A 25,454-nucleotide genomic window follows, 5' to 3' on the forward strand; every position below is an offset into this window, starting at 1 on the left:
TTACAACAGCAACAGTGACTTCCAGATCTAATGAAAGTCATAATACATAGCAGTTTTCATAGGGTTTTTTTTCTTACTTAGATTGACTCAATGGGAAACCTGACAGTCTTTGTTATCCACAATCATTTTTAGGTCTGGTTGTACTCTGTTGTGGCCATTCTTTCACTCATTTGTCACTAGAGGGGCTTTAAAAAAAATCAGCAGTAAAAGGGTTAATGAGGAAGGTGATCTGTGGCCGCTTTTTTTCCTCAGGTTGCAGAATCTGTTCATAAAAAAAACTCTGCTGCATTATTTTTTATTTTAAAATAATTGGCAAATGTATTGGCAAATGCATCATTCAAATGCTTTTTCTTTTTTAACTTATCAGAAATGTATCAAAAAGTAAAAAAAATCCACCAATAACACAGCCCCCAGCCACACAGTAAGAGCCTCAAAGGAGCAGGCAAAGAGCCGCATACGGCTCAAGAGCCACAGGTTCGCCACCCCTGATTTATTCTATCATTATTCTTAGCTTGAATTGAACGGTGTACATTCTCCTGTCTGTCTTGTTTATGTGTAAATGTTTTTTGGGAGTCATTAGACTGTTAAAAAACCAAATTGCCCTTTTTTGGATAAATAAAGTAGTTTGAACTTGAACTAATGATTGTACAGCATCTACAGTCTGTTTGTTGTCCACACTTCATGTGTAATATTTGCTGGTCTGGTGATCCAGCGTGTCCTCATCATCTTATCTCTTGTCCTACTATCGGTCTACTTTCTCTGTCTGACTTTAAACCTCTGTGCCCCTCTCTCTTTCTCCCTCTCTCTTCTCCAGTTATATGTACTGGACAGACTGGGGAGAGCACGCTAAGCTGGAACGCTCAGCAATGGATGGTTCAGACCGCGTGGTCCTCATCAGCAACAACCTGGGCTGGCCCAACGGCCTGGCCATCGACATGGCCGGCTCACAGTTACTGTGGGCCGACGCTCACACTGAGGTAAAGCAGTGACTCCCAACGACGCTTGCATGAATTTTCATTTATGAAATCATAAATTCTAATAGGACGAAAGCCCTGGTCTCTGTGTTTCTTCCATGAATTTAAAGATTTAGTGCGTCACTTTTTTTCATGCCAATGAACGTCCGTTACATTCAAGCCATTTCCAAATGAGTTGCTACAAAGCTAATTAAGACTTTCAGCTCCACACAACTCTCTCTGGAGTTCTCAGTTTGGCTAGGTTTAGAGAATGGTGTCATCAAGTGAAGATAATGACCTCTTCTGAGAGTCCATCATGTTTTTTTTAATCCTCCGTGTACTCCTTGGTTATAAGCAACTGCGTGGAGGAGAGGTGGGGTGGGGTGGTACGTGATCACGGAAGGCTTATATCATGTGGAGGCGGCGACAGTTTTGTTGTCATTACTTAGAATTCCTCATGGGGGAGACAGAAACTACGCACCATAGCTTTAACTTCCTTCTGCTGTTACACTCATTGTAAGTCACTCTGGATCAGAGCAACTGTAACAAACCTATTAATAACACTAATTTATATCTGTATAGCACTTGTAAAACAAGAGAAAAAAACAACCCAATGAAGTAAACACATGCCTTAATAATAACATAATTTTAGACACTCCAAAGAAAAGGCTATTAGATTCATAAAGATGCACCATATTAATTAAAAAAAGACGAGGCCTAAAAAAATCTCTAGAGTTTATAGATATCAGTAGAGATGTAAAGGTTAAATGGCTAAACGCTAATGGACTACAACATAAACACGTTTGAGATGAAAGACATCAGACATTCTGGAGTCATGGTGGTAATCCCCCTCATCTCTTCGGTCCTCTGCAGCGCATCGAGGCGGCCGACCTGAACGGACAGAATCGCCACACCCTGGTGACTCCAGTCCAGCACCCGTACGGTTTAACCCTGCTGGGGTCCCACATCTACTGGACCGACTGGCAGAGCCGCAGCATCCAGCGAGCTGACAAGAACACCGGGACCAACACCATCACGGTGCGAGCCAACCTGCCGGGCCTGATGGACATCCAGGCCGTGGACCGGGAGAGGCCACTGGGTGAGTCTGCTGAGGACCATAAAGACCACGACCGACAGACAGACAGACAGACAGAATAGTATTGTATTGTACCATGAGGGAGATTTGAAATGACAGTCTGTTTCATACATCAACCGTTAACAGAAAGACCGATACAGAGACACATAGAAACGACCACATTTACGACGACGACACCGGAGCTATACAGAGTCAGCGAAGTAGACAAAATGTCTGCCAAAGCAAGTCCTTCTACACCTCAGAGTCCTGTATCTGCGGCCAGGTGGCAGCAGCATAAAGTGTGCATATAGAGGGTGATTGGTGTCGTTGATAATGGTGAGGGCGAGGCGTGTGACGACTCCCATCGTTCAGGTCTGAGATGTTGCTGTAAGACTGAGATGTTGCCTTTGGGCTCAGCAGCAATTAGTACACACATAACTCTCTGCTGTGTGACTGATAATAATAATAACGCTTTTCTAAGTACTCAGAGACACTTTACAATAAAAGCAGGTGAAGCAACACAAAACCTAAAAAAACAACCATACTAAACAAGTAAAATGATAAAACCAGCAGCTAACTAAATGTGAAAGTAGACTAAATGTGATACTATTATAGGGTGCAATTGGAAAAAGCCCTGCTCCCTCATGGAAAAAAGTGTTTCCATCTATTTATACTGCTCATTTCCTTTATTTCCATCTTTTTAGTCTCATGACCTGCTCTACACAATGTATTTTTCAGTTTCACAGCTGATCAAACATCTTCCTACATTTTAGATATGCTCAGTGGCCTTTGGTGTGTGTGTGTGTGTGTGTGTGTGTGTGTGTGTGTGTGTGTGTGTGTGTGTGTGTGTGTGTGTGTGTGTGTGTGTGTGTGTGTGTGTGTGTGTGTGTGTGTGTGTGTGTGTGTGTGTGTGTGTGTGTGTGTGTGTGTGTGTGCGTGTGTGTGTGCGTGCGTGCGTGCGCACCTCTATCTCTTACATCTGTCTCTGGCCTCTTCAGGTTTTAATAAATGTGGCAGGAGGAACGGGGGCTGCACCCACCTGTGCCTGCCTCGTCCCAATGATACATCCTGCGCCTGTCCCACCGGCATCCTGCTCAAGGGAGACGGCAGGTCGTGTGACGACTCCCCCGAGTCCTTCCTGCTCTTCTCCAACCGCGTCAGTGTGCGTAGAATCTCCCTCGACACCAACGACCACACCGATGTGCACGTACCGGTGCCCGAGCTGCACAACGTCATCTCGCTGGACTACGACAGCGTGGACGGAAAACTCTACTACACCGATGTCACCCTGGATGTCATAAGGTGCGAACGCACACAATGCCTACACGCTCTTGCCATTTATGTTTAAGCTTTTTATTACGTAAATTATGATTTTATGAATATCTGAAGGAGTCAAGGTCAGCCATTGTCAGAGGTTTAAAAATACAGTAGATAGTAGAAACAAATACAGATTCTGGATAAAGTTTGCCTGTGTGGGGCGGCCTCTAATTCACCCAGGAAGAGCGTGCGTCCCATGTAGGCTGAGTCCTTTGCAGCGGCCCGCGTTCAAATCAGACCTGCGACCCTTTGCTGCGTGTCATCCCCTCTCTTTCTCTCCCCCTTTCCTGCCTATCCACTGTCACTATCGAATAAAGGGAAAAGCCCCAAAAACTAATCTAGTCTATTTGCTGTGCATAAATGAAAGAGTGTCATTTGTTATTTGAATTTTGTAGAGGAAGGAAAAAGTATGACAGTGAGATTGAAAACATACTTCTATATTAAAACTACTTTGAGGAACCCCTTTATCCTATCAAATGTATCTTAAACTCACAATAACTAAACCAATGCTGACTTTAAGACATAAAAACCATGGCCAGTGTATTTACCGGTATTATCAGGATTATTATTGTTATTATTAGTAGTAGTAGTAGTAGTAGTAGCCCTATGTCTTATGGTGTCCACCCTTTACTTTGTCCTGTAGGCGTGCAAACCTAGACGGCAGTGGCATGGAGACTGTGATCAGCCAGGGCCTGAAGACCACAGATGGTCTGGCTGTAGACTGGGTGGCCAGGAACATGTACTGGACCGACACCGGGCGCAACACTATCGAGGTGGCCCGCCTGGATGGAACGAGCCGCAAAGTCCTGGTCAACAACAGTTTGGACGAACCCCGAGCCATCGCAGTGTTCCCAAGCAAAGGGTAAGAGAGGGGAACGGGCTCCACCCTCAAATTTAAACTCTAGGTTTTGATTTAAAAGCTAGAACAGAAACCAAATTCTTTGCAGCCTTGTCTTAGCCAGATAATAAACTATGCTGACGTTAGCAGAAGAGAAGCGCAATATTAGCAGAAAGAAAGCAAACATGGTAAAGAGTTATTTGTTTTAGTTTGGAATGTATTCAACTCTGAACAGTAGAAAGTCTCCTCACCAGTTTGCCTCGTCTCTGCAGGTTCCTGTTCTGGACTGACTGGGGTCACATCGCAAAGATTGAGCGATCTCACCTGGACGGCTCGGACCGAAAGGTTCTGATCAACACCGACCTGGGCTGGCCCAACGGTCTCACACTAGACTACGACACACGAAGGTCAGTCAGAGAGAAACATGTCTGTCGAAGGAGCTAACTTTTTTGCCACACAAGAGCCCTGTAAATTAAATTAGATTGGATGGTATGCTACTTGAACTCCTTAATAAAATTAGATCCCAGGTACAAGTGGCCAAAATGTGTTTCCTCAGGAGGGTGGCTCTAAGGTGGCTCCCTTAGAGATAGGGTGAGAAGCTCAGTCATCCGTGAGGAACTCGGAGTAGAGCCGCTGCTCCTCTGCGTCAAAAGGAGCCAGTGGAAGTGTGTTGGTCATCTGGTTTAGGATGTTAAGGATGGACATCCTTAAAACTTTGTAGACCACTGCATAACATGCAGCACGCAAAACATTAAAACATATAAAACAGACTGTAGAACATGGATAAAAAAACAGTACATGACCACATTGACTTGTGCAGTTACATGCAGAAATTCTACAGCTAGCACATGACCAAGGTGCTTGTGCGTTGTGTGCAAGTAATTCTACAGTTTGTAGAGGAAGCCTCGGGGGAAGACCCAGGACTAGGTGGAGAGATTATATCTCCAGCCTGGCCTGGAAATGCCTCGGGATCCCCCATTTAGAGCTGGCTAATGTGGCTCAGGAAAGGGAAGTTTGGGGTCCCCTGCTGGAGCTGCTGCCCACGCAACCTGACCCCGGATAAGCGGATGGCAATGGATGGATAGATATTATGAAAGTTTCACTTTTTATACTCTGATTATGTACGTAGAACCTCGTCCCACTAGTGGTAACGATGTAAAAAACCAAAAAAAACAAGCAAATGTGTGTGTCAACTTTTCATCCATCCAGCAGTTGTGTTGTCCTGTGAGTATTTAGCTTTAACAGCCTCACAGGGTGTTTAAACTCTTATTTTTACGGTGTAGTCAGAAGGCATGCACAGTGTGTATGTATGGACAGAAATGTATTTATGAATCTGATGTTTTCTGCAGGATTTTCTGGGTGGACGCGCACTTGGACAGGATAGAGAGTTCAGACCTCAACGGGAAACTGCGCCAGGTCCTCGTCAGCCCGGTGTCCCACCCGTTCGCCCTCACACAGGTACCCCCTTACCCCTCCTCACCCTGCTGTCAATCACTGGGCTGACCCTTCCTCCTGGCTGCCACCTCCACTCACCTGCTCTCTTTCACTCATCGGCTCACCGTGTGACTCTCACTGGTCGTCTCTCCGTCCCCCAACTCATGCTGAACTCATTCGACTTAACCATTTCTTCCACTTCTCTTCCACTCTGACCCTCATTTTTCTTCCTCCCCTTCCCTTTCTTCCTCCCATCCCCCTTCTCCTTGTCTGTGTTTTTCCTCTCCTCTCTTCTTCTCCCTCGTTTCCCCAGTTGAAGCCGGTGTCCTCCCCTCTAACTCCTTTCTCCCGACTCTCGCAGCAAGACCGCTGGATCTACTGGACGGACTGGCAGACTAAGTCCATCCAGCGGGTGGACAAACACACCGGCCGTAACAAGGAAACCGTGCTGGCCAACGTGGAGGGCCTCATGGACATTATAGTGGTATCGCCTCACAGACAGACAGGTAGGGATGCTTTTCGTCTGCCACCTCCAGGTGACACGGGAGACAACTAAGACCTCGCTATGTTTATCTGTGAGGACGCTGATGCGCAAAAGGGTTACTCTGGAAAAGTGCTGCTGCAGCAGCAGAGGCTGATTAGGATGCGTAAGCTTGAAATATAGCAGGCAATGAGCGCAGGTACAGAGCATGTCGAAACTGTAGCCAGTTTTTTTAACCACTGTATTAATATCCTCATTAGAAATTACACTATTTTGATCTGAATATTTGGTATTCATATTCAGTAACTCAGTGCTATGTAGTTACCTAATTTTGTCTGTCAATATAAGCACTAGTGATTAGCATGAGTTGAAGATATTTCTGGATGATTACATTATCAGCGTTTAGTGTAAGCGTGCGCAAGCATCAGAATATCTGTGACCCTGTGTATATGTTAGACTGAATGATTTTTGCCAGCCTCTGTAATAACACGATATTTTGAAAATGTTCAAAAATGAACGTTGAATTTAAACAGTATCTCTTAAAGTGAGAATGAGCCAAATAAAATGTTTATTTGTCTCCCTACGAAAATGAGTATCTCCACAGCGCTGTGGTTGCGCTGGAGTATGGTCTGACTGCATGAGTTAACATTCTTATATAAGGGGTGGGGGGGACACTCTGGGTTGCTTGTATTTCTTTTAACCAATCACAATCATCTTGTGCGGCGCTAAGTCCCGGATGTAGCAACAGTGCACTTACAAAATAGATAGCGGAGATAGCAGTAGAGGAGGAGAATGCCTCTCACGCGCCGGATTTATACCCGCACTGTACATCCGGGAATTTTCTTTTTTTAAGATAATTTTTCGGGCTTTTCCGCCTTTTATTTGATTGGACAGCTAGTGAGAAAGGGGAGAGAGAGGGGGAAGACATGTAGGAAATCGTCACAGGTCGGACTCGAACCCTGGACCTCTGCGCCGAGGCATAAACCTCTCAGTATATGTGCGCCCTCTCCACCACTGAACCAACCCGGCCACACAAGCCAGACTACTGTTAATTAGCTAAACATGATGGATTTGTTTGAGCTTCTTTATGTAATTTTGATAAATGGAAAAAGTAGGTAGCCTCTTGCAATTAGTTTGAATTGCAATTCCGTTTGTAACAGACTGCATCACAGTTCTCTTTAAACGGACAATATGTAACTTTTTGCCGCTAGGGGTCTCTCAACCAAAACAATGGACGGTAAAACCATAGACTATATTAACAGTCTATGGTTCTGACGGAAGTTAGAGTAACTGGTGGGTGAAAGGTTATATGACGCCACTGACGGGCGACTAAAGGAAACGTGCCGTGTCTGAAAATAAAATAACAGATTTCTCTGGGTTTGACATTTGGTGGAAACATTTAGGATAGTGTAAGAACACAACTCATAAAAATATATAACATAGGTATGGTCGTTTTTAGACATTTTAAAGCAGAAATGTTACATATTGTACCTTTTAAGAGTGCTGGGACCTTTGTTGTCACAGTGCTTTTACTTCATGCAAGTTAAATTCAAATCTCATCATTCTCACCTGATGAAATAAACCAAACTTAATGGAGGACACGCTGCCTGACTTTAAAAATCGGTCTGTTTGGTGCCTGTTGTGAATGTTCCATCTCCTCTCATTTAGGGACCAATCTCTGTGGGGTGAACAATGGCGGCTGCACTCACCTCTGCTTTGCCAAGACCAACAGTTTTGTGTGTGCCTGCCCTGATGAACCAGATGGGCGACCCTGCTCCACCAGTGAGTGACCACTTTGATTGTGCACTGTGAATGTTCTATGCGCCAACGAGTTTGCATAATTTTGCCCCAAATCCTATATTCTTGGCCAATAACAAATGTTCATCAAAATCAGAATCAGAAAGCAGTTTATTGCCACAGTAGTGGAACTACAATAATAATAAACATTAAATAACGAAACAGAGACAAATATAGACAAAATAGTTCTTAAAGAAATAGTAGAATTATCCTCACCACAGTTATCCCAGGTTAAAATGTATCTAACAATATATATTGGCAAAGAAATAAGGGTGCACGAGAACATCTAAAACATCTAAATAACCAAAAACTACCTAATATGAAATCAGTATGTTCCAGCACACTCAGGGTCTAATGTGCATTATGTGTGTTTATCAGTTTCAGGTTACGTCCCCACCTCTCCTGCCAGGGGAACCAGCAGCACTCCTGTCCCCAACAAGATCCCCAAAGCCCCAACAGACACTCCACGTGGAGGATCATCACCGGTCAAGTACGTCTCTTTGTCCATTTCAACAGCTGTTTTCTTTTTCTACAGAAATGCTCCTTTTTGAAGTGATTAGTTACTGTAATTGCTCCAAAATGTAATAAAACCAAATGTAATGAATAACTTTATTATCCCGTTCAACGTATCTCGGACCATATCGGCTAAACTATTTCAAATACCAGCATGCTGTCTGCACAAGGTGCTGCCGGATTTTCTGTTTTGTGTACTTCTTTTCAACTTTGTTCATCTAATTTGAAGAACTACGTTATAAGTAATTGCAATAATTGAAGAAGTGAAGTTGCATGTCTTTGCTCAGAAAAAATAATTGAGTGCTCTCAAGCCTTTTAAAGAAGTTTGACAATGTTCTCATTCCATAGAGGAGCATTACGTAAGTCTTCATCTACAACAGAATACACAATGAGATTTTTCAACCAGCAGTAATACTACAGAAGCTCACAGGTTTTTTCCCCAAAGGCTCTACAGAGAGTTATCTTCAGGAAAAACAAATGATGTTATAACTTCATAAGCCCATTAAAGCTTATATTAAGTAAAGTACTCCTCTCAAGCCGTGTTTTGTCTTATTTTTTACAGCTGCACTGGCAAGAACCTAAACGTAGAAGGCTGCTTGAGCAACGTGGTGACGGCTCCTCACGGTCAGTACATGGAAAAGTTCTCTCCTTATTGGTATGCACACTGCATGCCGTTTTAAAGGAACAGTCTGACATTTGGGAAACTTTACATTTACCATCTTACCCACAGTAAAAAAACAATGTGTATTCATTTTATCCATATGTGTCAAGTACAAAGATAGGTCCAGGATGTGTTTATCCTAGCTTAGCCCAAAGACTGGATGCAGGGGGAAACTGCTGCCTGCTACTGCTGCAGTCATACAACTGTCACTCACAACATTGTTTATTCAGTGTTGAGGTAGTAGGAGAAGCACAATTTTTTATTTTTTATTTTACCTTTATTTATTCAGGGAAGGTTCACTGAGAGGCAGCCTCTCTTTTGCGGGAACGCCCTGATCTGGAGGTTAATGGCCTTGCTCAAGGGCACCTCAGTGGTGGTAATGTGGGAGGGATTTTCCTCACCCAGATTTTATCCTGTTGGTCTGGGGATTGAACCTACGACCTCCCGGTCACAAGCTCTCTTCTCCAACCTTTAGGCCACCACTGCCCACCTGCAGCCATCATTTTGAGTTTCTGGTGACAAGACAAAATACACAAACGGTTCCCAGCGGTGACTTACGAATAGTCTCGCATTGCCAGACCTTCCTCCACAGCGCTGCAAAGGAGGGTCTGGCTAGTCCACACAGCATTCCGGGATGGGACAAAAACGTGCTCTGGTTTATTGGCATTTCTTTAAACCAGTCGCAATCGTCTTGGGCGGCGCTAAGCGTGAGACACAATGACAGTACCTCTACAAAATAGCCTCGGGAAGGAACTTGTTTTGGTGGAACATGTGTACATTCAAAAGTTGTTTTAGTCATGCAACAGAAAACTCAGATTGGACAGATAGTCTAGCTAGCTGTCTGGATTTACCCTGCAGAGATCTGAGGAGCAGTTAACCATAGTCCTCATAAATCCCCCGGAGTTTAAAATGCAAACACAAAGAAAAGCGGAAATTGAGGGACATCCGACCCAAAATGAGGTACATCAAGCGGAATTTCCGGCGGCACCTGAACAATCACGGAAATGAAACGTCGTCAATAAAGACCTTCTGAATAAACACGACATAAACTAGGCTAACCACTATCAGAAATATCTCTGTACTTTGCATTTTTCCAAAGTAGTCTGTAATGTTCTTTTAAGCAAAGCCCCTGGACTTGCTCTGTAAACACCGCACTCTTTAACATTTGTGCCATCTGTTGCAGGAGAAGGACTCCATATCAGCTATGTGATCGGTGGAGTTCTGACCATCCTGGCTATTCTCATCCTCATTGCTGCTTTGATCATCTACAGGTCAGTCCCCTGCTTGACACTTCTTCATTGTCTTACTCCCTGGTCTTAAACACAGGGTATAATAACTTCTGTTTGACACACAGCGGCTAGATTAATTTACTAAGTTGTGTGCTGTTTTCTTCCTGTTTTTGATTGACAGACATAAAAAGTCAAAGTTTGCTGACCCGGGAGTGAGCAACTTGACCTACAGTAATCCCTCGTATCGGACGTCCACACAAGAGGTCAAGATTGAGGCGTCGCAAAAGCCTCCAATATACAACCAGCTTCGATATAAGAAAGAGGTAACGAACAGTCTGGACACTAAAGTGAAAACGACGGACATTTTTTTGTTTAATATACGAATGGATTTAAGGTGGATCCATGACAATTCCGTAGAATGATCACAGACTATAGAGGTGTACGGTGGGTAACCACAGAGACAAATGACTACTGTTTGTCTGCTAGATTGCGTAGAAATATTGTAACGTGACACGAGCAGGTAACTACCCCAGCGCTCATCTTTTCTTCCTCCTCTCTCTCCTCACTGCAGCTCTCTCATCCCTACAACTCCCTCTCTCCCTTTATCTTTTGACCCATTTGTTCCACGGAGAGGTAGTTACACCGCATGAAGGAGTTGTGTTCTCTCCTACTTCTTTGTTTTCCTTCACTTTTTCTGTCCTTAACTGCATGCAACCTGCTGTCCAAAATTAACCATTTCTCTCTTTGGTGCAGTTTCAGAGCTCTGTGATTAGTAGCATGTCAGTGTTTATACTACTTAATAAGGTTGTTGTTGTTGTTGTGAAACTGACATTGATGACAAATCGAGGTGTATGATAGATTTGTTAAAGCTTTGATGAATAACTTTTTGATATTAATGAACGTCTGTTACATTCAAGCCATTGCCGAATGAGTTGCTACAAAGCTAATTAAGAGCTCCTGCACACTGGATGCGTGGCGTGAGCGTGTCAGCTGCGTGGCGTGTCCGTTTTTATTTCGGCTCCCATGTTAACGGGTTAGAGCTTGCACGCTGCCAGCGTGACACGCACATCTGAGGCGCGGCGCCGAAAATGCGTGCATGCTAGAAATAGGACCGACTCCTATTTTTCACGCGACAAGCAAGCGTGTTGGAAGCGTTTCCAGGCAAAATAGAATAGGAAAAGATTTTGACATGAATACATTTAATAAATTACATTTTGATGTTTGAAAGTCATAAATGCAGATATAAATGTCATTTAAAAAAATTATAATAACTAATTATTGATTTTCAAATATTGCACCTGTCAATACATAATAAAATATTCTGAAGCCTATTTTGCCGTCAATACTGCCGACGTTTGTCTTTGCTGTAAACAAATCAGTATATATTTATGTTAAACATGAAGTATACTACTGCTTGACTGCAGTAAATTTCCACAACTCTCTCCATTATGGGAAACATACATGTGTACAGACAAGGCTAGCAGCAGCAGGGCCACGTCAGACACGTTTCTGGTGTGCAAAGACTAGGGTTGGGTACCGAAACTCGGTGCCAATAGGGAACCGGTGCCGACGTAAACGGTAGTAACGAGACCGAATAAGAACGAAAGTTCGGTGCCTCATTTCGGTGCTCAACTTTACACTACACCTGACAGCATGTAACGTTAGCCTACCTTTAGCTAGCAGCTGGATTAATCACGGTTAAAATGCTGACAGCTAACGTTAAACAGTGTAAAGTGTGACTGTATTTCACTGTGGAGGACTTCTACAGCGGGATGTAACGGTCTGCTCTGCAGCGCAGCAGCTGCCGTTGTCGCAATTCATAGATATACAGTATGTTTATATGGTCGGAATTAAACAACACAGACGGTGCGTTCACTCGCAGCTGCCGTTGTCTGAATTAAACACAGACGGTGCGTTCACTCGCAGCTGCCGTTGTCGGAATTAAACAACACAGACGGTGCGTTCACTTGCAGCTGCCGTTGTCGAAATTAAACAACACAGACGGTGCGTTCACTTGCAGCTGCCATTGTCGGAATTAAACAACACAGATTCACTTAAAACAGGTAGCCTCGTGGTGCATTCACAGTAATTGTAAAATACCCTTTTCCCATCTGGGGTTCAACAGCAATTTACTGGTGAAATAAGTTATTGTTATAGTTATTACATTATTATTAAATCTTTAATTTTGACCATGGCCTTAGCAATAAACAAGTCACTGACTGTTGTTTACTACCCTTATTTTTTTTTCTTCTTCTTTTTTTTTTTACTTTATTGAAAAGTACCGGTTCAGGCACCGTTTAGGCACCGGCACCGTTTTAAAAGTATCGATTTAGCAACGGAATCGAAAAAAAAAAAAAAAAAAACGATACCCAACCCTAGCAAAGACAGAAAAATCCACGCAGGCAGTGTGCAGGACGGCTAAATAAGACTATCAGCTCCACACGACTCTGGATTTCTCAGCATGGCTGTGTTCAGAAGATTGTGTCGTCCAGTGACTTTCCCGTGCAGAAACTCGAGTAAAGATAATTACCTCTTCTGAATTAATAGTTTCTTAAACTCAACACTACATTTCCCATAAACCCTGTTAGTTTCCACTGCAGGTAAGATGTTACTATTTGTCAAAAGAGAGAACATAATTAAAGGATGTCCCCTTTTTGTTTCATTCTCCAATTATGAGCTATGTATATGAAGCCAAATCCATTTCAAATTCTCAGTTTCTTGCAACACATTGCACCAGCTGCTGAAAACGTTATGACTGGACTGTGTGTGGGCTGTTTGTAAAAGCAGCAGTTTAAGGCGAGCTCCCTTTCTTTTGGGTCATTGTGCCTCAGTTTTTAACAGGTGTGCCACGCCTACTGTATGTATTTTGTTCATGTTGGAAATGAAGAGACACTGTATAGTACAACAGACTGCCATAAAGCAATGCAGTAGATTTCCCTCCAGATTACACAGGCAGACAGCCTGGAGTTTGTGGTAATTACGTTTTGAAAATGGAAAACTAACTCCAGAAGAAAGCATAGCATTACTAAAAGGAGCCAACTTGCTGAGCATGGGTTGTGTTTGAATGTGACATCTTGTTCTGGAGTGTTGTGCCGTCTCTGCTGATTAATCCTTAAAGGGGAATCCATCTTTAACATGTTGAACTTTGGTGATGTTTGTGTGGCAGATTTCAACGTCCATAACCTGTGAATATTCTTTAAAAAGGAAGGAAGGGTTAGGGTGAAGGAAGGAAGGGTTAGGGGATGTGACATTTTTCACGATGATTCCCCCTGCTTCGCCCGACGACTGGGCAGTTGATATGGGGAATCAAAGGCAAGAGCACGGGCCGGCACATGTCAGTGGAAGTTCACCATTCCTCCATATCCCACACTTAGTTATTTTAATGTCACATTGAAATTGCACACTCGTAAGGTTAAGGAAGGAAAGAAAGAAAGAAAGAAAGAAAAGTGCATGTAACAAAGAAATAAAGGACGGCCAGGCCATCTATTACTTCTTGGTGGCTCTTTGCAAGTGAGAACACTGAAAACTAAAACACAAATCAATCACAAAATGACTCCTAGAATGTGTTTAGTTTAACAAACTGAAGAGTACCTGAAGGTGGATTTTCCCTTTTTAAACTGCTCCTATAGAGGCCATTACTCTGACTAACCACTCGTTCCTTGTTGTCCAGGGGGGAGTGGACGGAGGCTACACCAAGGAGAAGATCCGCATTGTGGAGGGTGTGTGTCTCCTGTCCAATGAGGAGCTTTACTGGGACGACCTGAAACAGATCAAGCCGTCCCGCGGCGGCTTGCACACCTGCATGCGTACAGACACCGTGTCCCTGCAGGCCAGCAGTGCTTCGCTGGATGATGGCGAAACGGAGCAGCTCCTCCAGGAGGAAGCTTCCGAATGCTCCTCCATAACCACTCTGACCCCCTCAGCCATCACCCCGCAGCGCCACGCCCAGCACAGCCTCCCCGACACCGGCTGGGCCTCCACGCGCAAGCCCTCCACCGAGAGCGAAGTGTGAGGGAGGACCCCTGCCCTCTGTGCTTTATCTCAACCTCCGTTACCTGATACACACACACACACACACACACACACCTGTATTTAAAGCTGGTACAAACACACAAAGATAAATAGGTACAAGCGGTAACAGTTGCATAGTAAAGTAAGGGTACAAATGAACCTGGTTAGACACAACTAAGCTCCCATAAACACAACTCCTGTCTGAAACTGGGGCTCCGTCCTACTTGTGTTAAAATCAAACAGAAACACACACACACACGCACGCACACCTGCAGTACAGTCCCTCAACAGTTCCCTCAGTGCTACTGCCTTTAGGCAAAATGATAAACTAATGAGCATGCTGGAATAAGAAAGCAAAGGACTCTGGGGAGGAAGTGAACGGAGACACAGGCGTTATTTGGAGCCTTTTTAAAAGGATGCAGACTCTCGATGCGACAAACGCTTCTGTGTACAACTTCACCTTTTATTTTTTTTGTGATTTTTTTTTCTTTTTTCAATGTAACCCCGATGCTCCCTCTAATGCCACTCATGTCTTTATGAACTCTATTTATGAACGTTTTTGTACTTGTGGAGTGGGTTTGCCGACTTTCAGAAAATGGCGAGAGTGTTGTGTTAGAGACTTTGTGCCGCACGACCCGGGGATTCAGGAGTTGTATTTATGACAGTGCCAAAGGGTGGGGATTCACAGTCTCCATGCTTCTTTCAGCATTTACACTTCGACAGAATTGTATCTTAATTGTGGGATGTTTCTTCTGTTTGACTTCACTGACTTGCCCTCGCCGGTGGGAGACCTCAGTGATGACACCGCCTGCTTCTTCTTCTGTATTTTACAGCCTCCAACTGGTCATGCAAGGGCTTACTGTAGCTGGTACTCTCAGTCGGTTGCAGAAGTCCATTCATCCTTTGCAAAAATATACTGAAAGGAGCCCTTTTTTATTTTATTTTTTAAAGTTGTAATTCAGCCATTGCTGATCCTCTGGCATAGCAGAGGATCCCACGATGAAGTAACAGCCTAAGTGCCAAACATTTTGTTCTTTTTCCTCCTTCAGCTGCGTAATAATTTTTTTTTCTCACTCCGAGGTTTTAAAACCATCGGACATGTACCACTATGGATATTCGGCCATGCAGATGGTTGTGGTTTTATTTACCCAGGTGTTAGACATATGTCTTTTTTTGTAACTAGCCTCTCAATGCAATCTCTCATTGAGTGTTTCTTTCATTGGTCTTCCTAAAAAAAAAAGACAAACCTGTTCCTGGGGTTTACTATCCAGATAAATCATCATCTACGACGGCACTTACTATTAGAATTTGAAACTCTCTGATTTATTTATTTTAGCACTAAAACAAAACAAACATGTCCCTTGAATTTCCCATTGACATATGGAATTTCCTGCATGTATTACGCATTGTCATCATCATTGTTAGCTCATCCTCATGCTATCCACCCACATTCTTTATTATTATAACGTCATCTCTCCACCCTTTGTAGCTCTAATCTCACCTGGCTAAAAACAGAAATACGCCATTCGGCCCTGGCTTGTCCATTCTTATACCTCCCACTTTGACCCAAAATAGCCTTGCTTGTATGGAATTGTGTTGTTTTTATTTTTTTTTTCTAATTCGGCAAAGAAACCTAAATATAAAATGAACAACGATACTACATCGTGTTTAAAAAAAAAATGAATTAAAAAAAGTCTGTTTTAACTAATTGACTAAAACACGATAGTGTTGAGAAGAAGGGAGGGGAGAGAGGTTATGTTGTAATGTTATGTTGTTAGCTTTTAAAATATTTGCTACACCACATATGACAAATGTCATTTTTGTGAATTACATTTTCTTATTTCTGAAACATAATCCCAAAATGTCACTTTGGCTGTATGTTGTATTGGGGTAGGGGACGGCATCAGAGGTGAATATATCAGCAACTTGACACATAACCAAAAGTATCTGCATGGCCCAACAACCACCGGAGGTACATGAGATGTTATATTTGTGATTTGAGTTTTGATCCATCAACTCTAAATCTGTATGTCTGCATGTCCCCCCCTCCCCATCAGACAGTGAGGGTTAAAGTTTAGAAATGTGTCACTGACAACTTAGTGAAAAAAATTAATTTAATACAAATTAAGGTATTATGCATTGCTTTAACTTGTAGAGTACCGTTCTGTCTGTTGTTGAAATATGGTACAAGGAAATACTATATTGCTATATTGACAAATATATCGGTTAGACTTTATAGAACCATGTATTTTGAAGTACCTGCTACAAGCTCAGCAACTTGCTGATTTGCTGCTAGACGAAGCACTGAGGCCAATGAAAGAGGGTCTTGGCAGCTACATAACTACGGTCTCTGATGGTCAGTTAACAGCAGGCCTACAGAGCATCCCAGTGACCCAGTAACCGATCCCCCACCCCTCCGGCTCACAGCCCCTCCAACTCTGCTGCAGGAATGCTGTACAGATTGTATCATGCGGATATAAGCAAAAGTTTCTGTTGAAGATATTGTTGTTTTTAAGTTGTATAGTCTTTTGTACAAAGGGATTTCATGACCGTTTTTAGACTTGTATTAATTTTACTCACTGGAGAAGAACATTATTTTTATTTTATTTTTGTTGCTGGATTATTTTAACCACTGTGTTTTCCAAGCCTTGTAAATGATAGGGAAGATGCCAGTTATTTAATAGTGCCCTTTTATCTCATGAAATACTGGTCGCCTAATAGCTGTTGTAAAGTTAACAAAAAGAGGTATTTATGATTTCTGTTTGGTTGTCACTTGATGTGTAAATATGAAAAGACTGTATATGTATTTCCATGGCAGTACTAACAAGCTGTGTTGTGTGATATAGTGAATGATCCCTTTGCTATCTTTTAATATAAAATTGCATTCGCATTTCAATGAAACCTTTGGCTCCCTCGTCTTTGCGCTTGTAGTCGCTCTTGGACAAATGCCTTCCTCATCAGACCCGATCATCCTTTAGCCATAAAGGAAAGGCTGATGTCTGCTTCTGCAGATGATTACAGACATTGTTTATTGTTTATTAAGGATCCCCATTAGTCATCACCGTAGTGAAGACTATTCTTCCTGGGGTCCAACACAAGACAAATACAAACAAATATTATAAAGCAAAATATGTGTTCTATTAGAACAATTAATACCTCCTGGATTTTGTAAAAACAAAAGGCACAGTAGCATGTTTTTCATGTCATAAAAACAACAAAAGAAACCCGTAACATAAAATATATAGTAAAGAAAGGAATAAAAGAAGACAATAGAAATGAATAACAGAATCAAACCGGTTTTAACTTAAACTCCTTGCTGATTAAAAACAGCTTCTTTTAGTTTCTTTTTGAAGTTTGAAGTATTTCCCATTAGGATTAAAATGGGGGGTTGTCCAATATGTTACAGCTCTATATATTACCATTTTTTTTTTTAAGAGCGTTTGTTCTGGGCATTGAGTAAAGCAATAAACTACGGCCAGTCTGGTATATAGCCATGTCTATCATTGGTAGGTAATAGCTGTGAGAACAGGTTGGTGGGTTTACGTAATGTACAAATATTCTTTAAAAATACCATGAGGGTGCATGCTAGTCTTTCGTCTGCTGTCAACCATGACAGCCTGGTATGCATTTCTTCCACAATACTCCTCGTGGGGCAGCGAAGAACAAGGCGAGCTGCTCTGTTTTGAGTGAGCTCTAATTTGATCAGCTCCTGTTTTGACGCACTAGACTAGATCATAGAGCAACAATCTAGATGGGACGAGACTAGAGACTGTGCTACTAACTTAATTGTTGACTCTGTCAAGAGAATCAGGGTTTTGGAAGCATGAAGCCAAGGAGGACAGACATCCCTTAGTCTATATCCACGACATTCCGCTTCCGGGATTGCTCCGACGCCGCTGGAAATTCCGCCGGATGTCCCTCTTTTCGGCCGGATTTCCGTTACCTTCGGCTTTCTTTGTGTTGGAATTTTTTTTTAAACTGCTGAGAGAAATACTTGGAAAGATTTTTGCTTGACTATTGTTAGGGAGAGGTGTGTGGGCCACGTTTGGAACATGATTAAAAGATGAGATGGTAATCCAATAAAATACCAGTAATTGCAATGTAAGACACAATAGCAGTAACAGATCTGAAAAAGGCCAATGAGTATTCCTAGTGGAAGTCATTTGACAGACGTACATAAACAAAGGGAGAAAAAAAAAGTAATACAAAATAATGAAACCGTTCATTATAGAAAGATAGAAGCCAATTCAACAATGGATATGGAATTGAATATAAGGGAAATGAAAAGGGCTTTAACAGGCAGCAAGAACTCTGCTTCGGGACAGGACCAGTTATGTCATGTTCAGGCAACTACCACGGGAAGAACTTGAAGTAGTGTGAATTTGTTTAATAAGATATGGAAAGAAGGAAGATTACCTGAGGAATGGAACAGGGCTTTGGTTCTACCTTTTGCGAAACCTGGAAAAGATGCAGCTAATGCTGGAAATTATAGACCGATAGCTCTCTGATTGTGTATAGACTGACATATCTATCTATTCTCTCATTTTAAAACTAGATGGGATCGATCATTCCAAACAGTGGCTCCTAGGCTGTGGAATGTCTCGCCTCCCTTTCTACGTTGTGTGAATTCTGTCAAATCCTTTAAAAAACAATTGAAGACTCTGCTATTCAAGCAGGCTTTTAGTTAGTTGAGGGGTTTTTATGGTTTTATGTTTTCTATTTGTATTTACATTTTCTTGTATTTTAATTTGTTGTATTGTATTACATTTTATTGTGAAGCACTTTGTGATTTTTATCTGTGAAAGGTGCTAGCCTATAGGCTACAAATAAACTTTATATTTAAAGTTTATTTAAAGCAAACGAGCTGCATTACCATTTTTCGGCCACAGCAAGGGGTCAATGTGTAGCTGGCGCTTTTTCAACACTCAGGCTAGCGCCATTTATATAGATAGATAATATCTAAACTTAAAACAAAAAGTAAGGAAATTTGTGTTTGGTGGATTATTTCTCTGTGGTAACAATGCTTTTTGGCAATAAATCTTATACCGTTGGAAAGCCTGTTTAGTTCCCTTTCAAATGGTGCCCCAAGGAACATGCATTTGTGGGATGAGTAGCAGAGCTCAGTATGTGGGTTGCGCCCATGAAAAATTTGCCACATCATCTCTGACAATGCCAAACAGATTTTCTTTGCTGTTGCTATTGACTCTTATTTTGAGCTTCTGGTACCCCCAGGTGCTGACAATCAGGTGCCTGATTCTGCAACCAGTGGCCATCCCATATATCCACAGTCTGGGACCAAACTCTATCCTCCAAGATGACAATGCTCGTCCCCACAGGGCAGGGTTCATCAGAGACCATCTCCAGAATGTGGGAGTGAGAGGATGGGATGGCCTGCCAGCAGTCCTGACCTCAACCCCATTGAACACTTGTGGGATCAGCTTGGGCGTGCTGTTCGTGCCAGAGTGACCAACACAACCACGTTGGCTGACTTGCGACAAATGCTGGATAAAGAATGGGATGCCATCCCACAGCAGTGTGTGACCAGGCTGGTGACCAGCATGAGGAGGAGGTGCCAGGCTGTCGTGGCTCCTGTTTGTGAAATGAATAAATTGTTAAATTGCCAATATGTCTTGTTTCTTCAAACTTCAGTCATCCAATCTACCAAACACCAAATGAGTCAATGGCAGAATAAGCTGTTTGGCATTGGCAGAGAAGATTTGGGATATTTTTCATGGGCGCAACCCACATACTGAGCTCTACTGCTCATCCCAGAAATGCATGTTCCTTACAAATGAAGGTGTTTGTCATCAAATATATTTTAATAAGGCTTCTTCAACTACTCCTGAAGGGATTTTCCTTTATTACCAGGAGCAATATATTTTACATATAAATCCATTCAGTAGCCGCCCCAATAATGTCCGTGGCATGCTGGAGACGAGTGGTGGAAAGGGAAAAAATAACAATTGCGCAGCGCTTTTGGGCACATGCAGCTGTTTCGATCAAGCGAAGCTAAACAATTTCCGGGATCCTAATCGTTAGTTAATTTCTGTTTTTAAAAAACATGCACGTCATAATTCTGAAAAAAACAAAAGTCATTAACCCGTAGGCTATATCATTTGTCATAATCTGTAGCCCAACTGTTAACACATTTGGAGTAGGGCATAGCCTACATTTATCTAACCAGCATTTGCATATAAGAGCCAAATAGTTCTTGGACAATAGATCTGGGATTGAAGTGCGGCCCAGAGTAGCTTGTAAACATCCACTCAGCTGTTCAATGGAGTTGTCAGAGGCAACATAATTCTCTCGGAGTAGAAATCAGCAGGGAGAAAGCCGGCCTTGTCCAAAGGCGCATGCGCGGATTACAAACGTAAACACTGGATTACAATTTATTTAGTATTTTTCGGTATTTGTGCAGCGACTATACAATTTATATATAAATATAAATATAGTAGCCTATGTGTAACTCTATAGTAAAACGTAGGCTACTCTTCCAATACAGTTAATGTATTACATGAATAAAATGTGTAGCCTATATATTTAAACGTTAAGAAAGTGTAGATTTTATTTCAATTTAGAAATTATGACAGCTATATATTTTTACTATACTACAAAGTTCCTTTTTTCAGTGCAGCTCATAATATTTCCGTAATGTGACTCGGCATATTGTGAAACCAATTGATTTGTAGGCCTATATAAGGCGAAGGCAGTAATGATCCAGCATAACCGCCTACAGGTGTGTCTCGTCAAGACAGAGCTACTTCACCTCAGACCGGATCTTCTAAAACCATGATGCTCCGCTTCAGACTCAGCACCGTACTGTGTAAGTAGCCTAGCCTGCAACTGACAACTACACAGCACTAATGATGTGGGTTCATGTAAAATTAGGAAGTTTGATTTCTGCTGTCTTGAAGCTTAATCTTTAATATAGGTAGGCCTATGTGATTGGAGTGTAAGGGTGCTGGGTTGAGTGTCAGGGTAAACAACGCTTCTCATGAACGGGTCCTTATGATATTGTAGGAAAATGTATGCACACCAAAACGTTTGATAGGCTATCCTACAAAATTAGGAGACCACCGGCTGGTCTCGCGTGACCCCGGCTGGCTACGAGCTCCATGACGCCGAGCGGTCAGTTGCTAATTGTTTTAGCTTCCAGAGCTGCATGACGCCGGCTACAGACCTCCGTAGTATCAGGGGTAGTTGGTGGTTTAGTTACCCGAAAATCGATGAGACGTGTACAAAGCACAGCGAGCTGCCGGTTATTTCGGTGGACATTACGGTTCAGTTTAGTATACGGAAGTTAAGAGGAGTCACAAAAACTACTAGTTAAGATTATGGAAAAACTCAAGGTTTGGATTAAAACGCACCTAAAGAACATTTCTGGGCAAAGGCTTTTTTTTTTTTTTTTTTTTCTCTCGGGAAGTGAACTCTCTCTCTGGCTTGAAATTCCTACATGTTAAGACTGGTTTTTAACCCTAACCCATGTTAGTAGGCTGGCCGATTCGCGCTTCTGTTTGGCCAAAATAGTAGGTAATTTGCAGTGCCAATTTCTTTCCCATGATTTGAACTATTTAGTGACCAATGTAAATCAGACACACTGAGATATGTTTCAAACCTCTAGCATGGGGCAGGGGTTTAGAATAAAGCACAACTTAAAAATACAAAGGGACTTTAACTCTTGCTTATGTTGGCTGGCACAGTCTGACAGGGATGTTTCTTTTCCAGTGCTGGCAGCAACATGTTCGCTCATGACCGCAGATAAATTGACTGAAGGTAATAACTATGATTCTTGGCTTTATTTTCTGCATGTATAGTGTGGTTTGAGCACACTAACTTATTCTTTCATATCTGTTTAGCCTCCCTAGAGAAAGCTATCACCTGTGGTAGTGACGGTGGGAATGTCCAGCGCCTGAGCTGCGGTATGACTGAACTCTCAAGTCTTTGGGTCCACTGAGTGGTACTTGAGGTTTGAAGGCCTTGATAAACTGACTCAACCAGCATAGATTGAGGCATTAAAACCTTTTGGGCTTTAGTAACCAGAAAATGTACTGTGGCTGAGACTCATCTCAACAAACTAATTCCATGGTTTGTAAAACTGTATCAGCTGAGCCTGTAGAAACTGTAGGCTCATTGAATGACCCACACATTGTTTCCATACAAATGTGTGTGTATATAATGAAGCAATCTGTCAATTTCTCCCTTGCTGTGTAACAGATGACGGAGTGATCAGAGTGCGGAGGGCACTGTATGGACGTGCAGACGCTGTGACCTGCAGTGAGGGAATACCTCGGGCACAGCTCGCCAATACACACTGCTCTCAAGCAGGCACAGTGGATGTTGTCAAGGGAAGGTAAATTACATGTACAATCATAGAATAATATACTTTTATTGAATGTATTCTAAATGGGACACTCAATAGGTCAATGATTCAATGTCTCTAAGATTTAAAAATTAATCTCATAACTTTGAGCTAGCCTATAACCGGAAAGCATAAGCCTCACCAATTGCAGCGTTCTTCAATTTGTCACTTTGTAATGCAGCTGTATGCAGCAGAGATGAAGTAAAGATCTCATTTGCAAAGGGGTAGAAAAAATGAATACTATTATTACATCATTATCTTCATAAACTAATCTGCTTTCATTCGGTTTTCACGAAAAATCAAACATTGAGAAGAGGTCTCCAGGTACACAGTATTTTCTAAGGGTCATCAAACACTACATCGTGAATGACCTGATGCTGCATGTTAAAACAAGTGGTACCTCACGCAGTCTACATTTCACACTAGATATTTAACTTAAATAGTTGCTACATTACTGACAGTTTTGGTTTAAGTGAGCTTTTGCTTTATGCTAAAACATGCTTGTAATGTTTCCTACAGGTGTGATGGTGAGAGGGAGTGTGAACTAAACAACAATGATTTTTCTACCTCTGATCCCTGCTCTGGTATCTACAAATACCTGGAAACCACCTACACCTGCCTCCCTGAAAGTGAGTCACATTGTCAGTCTGCATGAAGAAAGAAGCTGTAGGTTTTCTTGACTAATGTGATTCCCTCATGTTACTTTGACAGTTCACCTTGTTGCCTGTGAGGGCTCTTTGGCAAAACTCCAGTGTGGTAATATTTCTTTTTTGCATTCATGGTGGATTCATGTGATAAACATCAGACCTCTAAATCTTGACTACATTGTCTTCAACCACCTTGCCAATTGTACCATATTGTTTTTGTTTGACAGATCACAAGCAGGTTATATTTGTGTCTAGTGCCAACTATGGACGTAGTGACCAGACTACCTGCATTTACAAACGGCCTCTCGATCAAATTCAAATGGTCTCCTGTTCAAGCCCCGCAGGCAAAGTTGCTGACAGGTACAGCTGCACAACCTTTGCTAAATGTATAGGTGGGGGGGGGGAGAGACTTCCAGAAACTTAAGTCCAAATTTGTAGTTCTTGCAAGGTTCCCTCAGTCAGTTAGAAAGTGAAATTGATTAAAGAAGGGATGAACATGGGACTGCATTCTGCACAAATATGACTAGTCTGTAGCCATTTTCTTTGCTGATACACTGGCTGAGATTTTCTAACTTAAATCTCCACCTTGAGTGCTCATGTTTTATTTTCAGTTTCATAATCTTAGTTTGTACCAGAATAGGTTTGTAGTTTAATTTTCAAAAACTTGTTGTGCAGCACATTGCTGCAGCTCCTCTTCTCACCCTGTGACTTCTGTTTTTAGCTAGAGTGAGGAATATCTCTTCTGTACAATCTTAGAGTTGTGCAGTTAGTACTGCTAACTAGTCAGTTGCAGAGTATGAGGGAGTATTGTGTTTCAAAGGGACACATGTTTGTCCCCAAAGTAAAGGCTGGACTACATTAGAGCAGTTTGAACAGTTTTCTGTTGGCGATGGTAAGTTTTTTTTTTTTTTTTTTTTTTTTTTTTAAGATGGACTTTGGGCTTTTTCACTTTGAACTTAGAACATGCACAGAGATCACAAAGGGGAGCCAAAAAGCATAATAGAACGCTAATCAAGGCTCAGATTTCATAATGCTCCATTGTGTTCAATGCCTGTTTTCACTCATGTCCCTTTGCATCCACAGCTGTAATGGGGAAAACCGCTGTAACATCTCAGCAAGTAACTCTGTGTTTGGAGACCCCTGTGTTGGCACTTACAAGTACTTGGAGGTGTCTTACATATGTGACTGTAAGTATCTTAAATGCTTATTTGGCTGTTCACTCTGGACAGCCAAAAACTCACAACGAAAGTAAAGCAAATGTGATTACTTATCAGTCGCTTAAATTGAATATTCCCTGTTTTGCAGATATCTTGGACCAGTCTGAATAGTTTCAGTATGTAAGCATACTGAAGTTTCAGTTGGATCACAATAAACATGCATTAAATTAAATGGGTTTGTTCATTGGCCAGAGAAATGTGTAATGACTGCACAATCCTGTTCCAGATACAAAACTATAAAAAAAAAAACTTTTCCTGAAATGACAACTGCCAGCAGCAGAGAACAGAATTAAAGCAGGGATGCCATGCTCTGATTGGCTCGTGAAATTCATGGCCAATTCTGGTTGGTTTAACTGAAAAGTGAACGCCTCGAAACAGCTGATCAGTTCTAGGAAGAGAAGTGATGAAGTTTAGAAGTCTTACTGAAATAATTTACGCTGAGCTTCATTTCATATATAAAATTCCATTCTGGATGGAAAGCATTACTATTATAGATATCCACAATTATATTTTTCCTAGTAATATTGTGGTTTGTAGCTCTAATAAAATTTTTACTAGAACCAGAATTAGTAATATAGATATTTGGAATGTTTTTTTAATTTTGGATATCTGAAATTAGTGTTTTGACTAGTAACAATTGTAGATATCTGAAATGGGAGTTCTTCCTAGTAATTATTTTGCAGATATCTGGAATGTTCATTCTGGATAGGAAGAATTACATTGTGGATATCTGAAATTGAAAGCCCCGTACACTTGAATGGGTAATTTGTACTAGTAAGAATTGCGTTGTGGATATCTGATATGACACTCATGTCTAAGAACAACTCTTTAGTAGACCTCTTGGTCTGTTAAGTACAATCAGCTGACCATGAAATTATTTCTATGTAGGCCTACTGTGTGAAGACTGAGGGACAATAGGACA

At 41.9% G+C, this 25,454-nt stretch overlaps 2 protein-coding genes across 4 annotated transcripts in view; both read left to right on the forward strand.

Annotated features, from left to right (window-relative positions):
* The window catches only part of lrp4 (low density lipoprotein receptor-related protein 4), a 140,325-nt gene extending 123,115 nt beyond the window's left edge, over positions 1–17,210 (forward strand). The window contains exons 26-39 of one of the 3 annotated variants that reach the window (XM_028573814.1): positions 815–977; positions 1,827–2,052; positions 3,027–3,330; positions 3,989–4,207; positions 4,456–4,590; positions 5,533–5,641; positions 5,931–6,123; positions 7,767–7,880; positions 8,274–8,385; positions 8,971–9,032; positions 10,253–10,340; positions 10,480–10,621; positions 10,870–10,931; positions 13,969–14,055. In XM_028573814.1, coding sequence (XP_028429615.1) covers positions 815–977; positions 1,827–2,052; positions 3,027–3,330; positions 3,989–4,207; positions 4,456–4,590; positions 5,533–5,641; positions 5,931–6,123; positions 7,767–7,880; positions 8,274–8,385; positions 8,971–9,032; positions 10,253–10,340; positions 10,480–10,621; positions 10,870–10,911 — 1,909 coding nt within the window. In that variant the 3' untranslated portion in view covers positions 10,912–10,931; positions 13,969–14,055. Of the gene's footprint in view, positions 1–814; positions 978–1,826; positions 2,053–3,026; positions 3,331–3,988; positions 4,208–4,455; positions 4,591–5,532; positions 5,642–5,930; positions 6,124–7,766; positions 7,881–8,273; positions 8,386–8,970; positions 9,033–10,252; positions 10,341–10,479; positions 10,622–10,869; positions 10,932–13,968 lie in introns of all 3 variants that reach the window. The other 2 variants (XM_028573797.1, XM_028573805.1) reach the window with 2 other exon arrangements.
* A 3,813-nt stretch (positions 17,211–21,023) lies between these two features.
* Positions 21,024–24,704, forward strand: LOC114556772 (L-rhamnose-binding lectin SML-like). The gene is made up of 9 exons (XM_028579813.1): positions 21,024–21,132; positions 22,035–22,082; positions 22,166–22,228; positions 22,524–22,659; positions 23,188–23,297; positions 23,380–23,424; positions 23,543–23,675; positions 24,399–24,502; positions 24,621–24,704. The coding sequence occupies exons 1-9, from the start codon at positions 21,099–21,101 to the stop codon at positions 24,641–24,643; spliced, it is 696 nt and encodes a 231-aa protein (XP_028435614.1). The 5' UTR covers positions 21,024–21,098; the 3' UTR covers positions 24,644–24,704.
* Positions 24,705–25,454: the final 750 nt, after the last annotated feature.

The sequence above is a fragment of the Perca flavescens genome, chromosome 1, assembly GCF_004354835.1.
Source record: "Perca flavescens isolate YP-PL-M2 chromosome 1, PFLA_1.0, whole genome shotgun sequence".
Taxonomy (NCBI): Eukaryota; Metazoa; Chordata; class Actinopteri; order Perciformes; family Percidae; genus Perca; species Perca flavescens.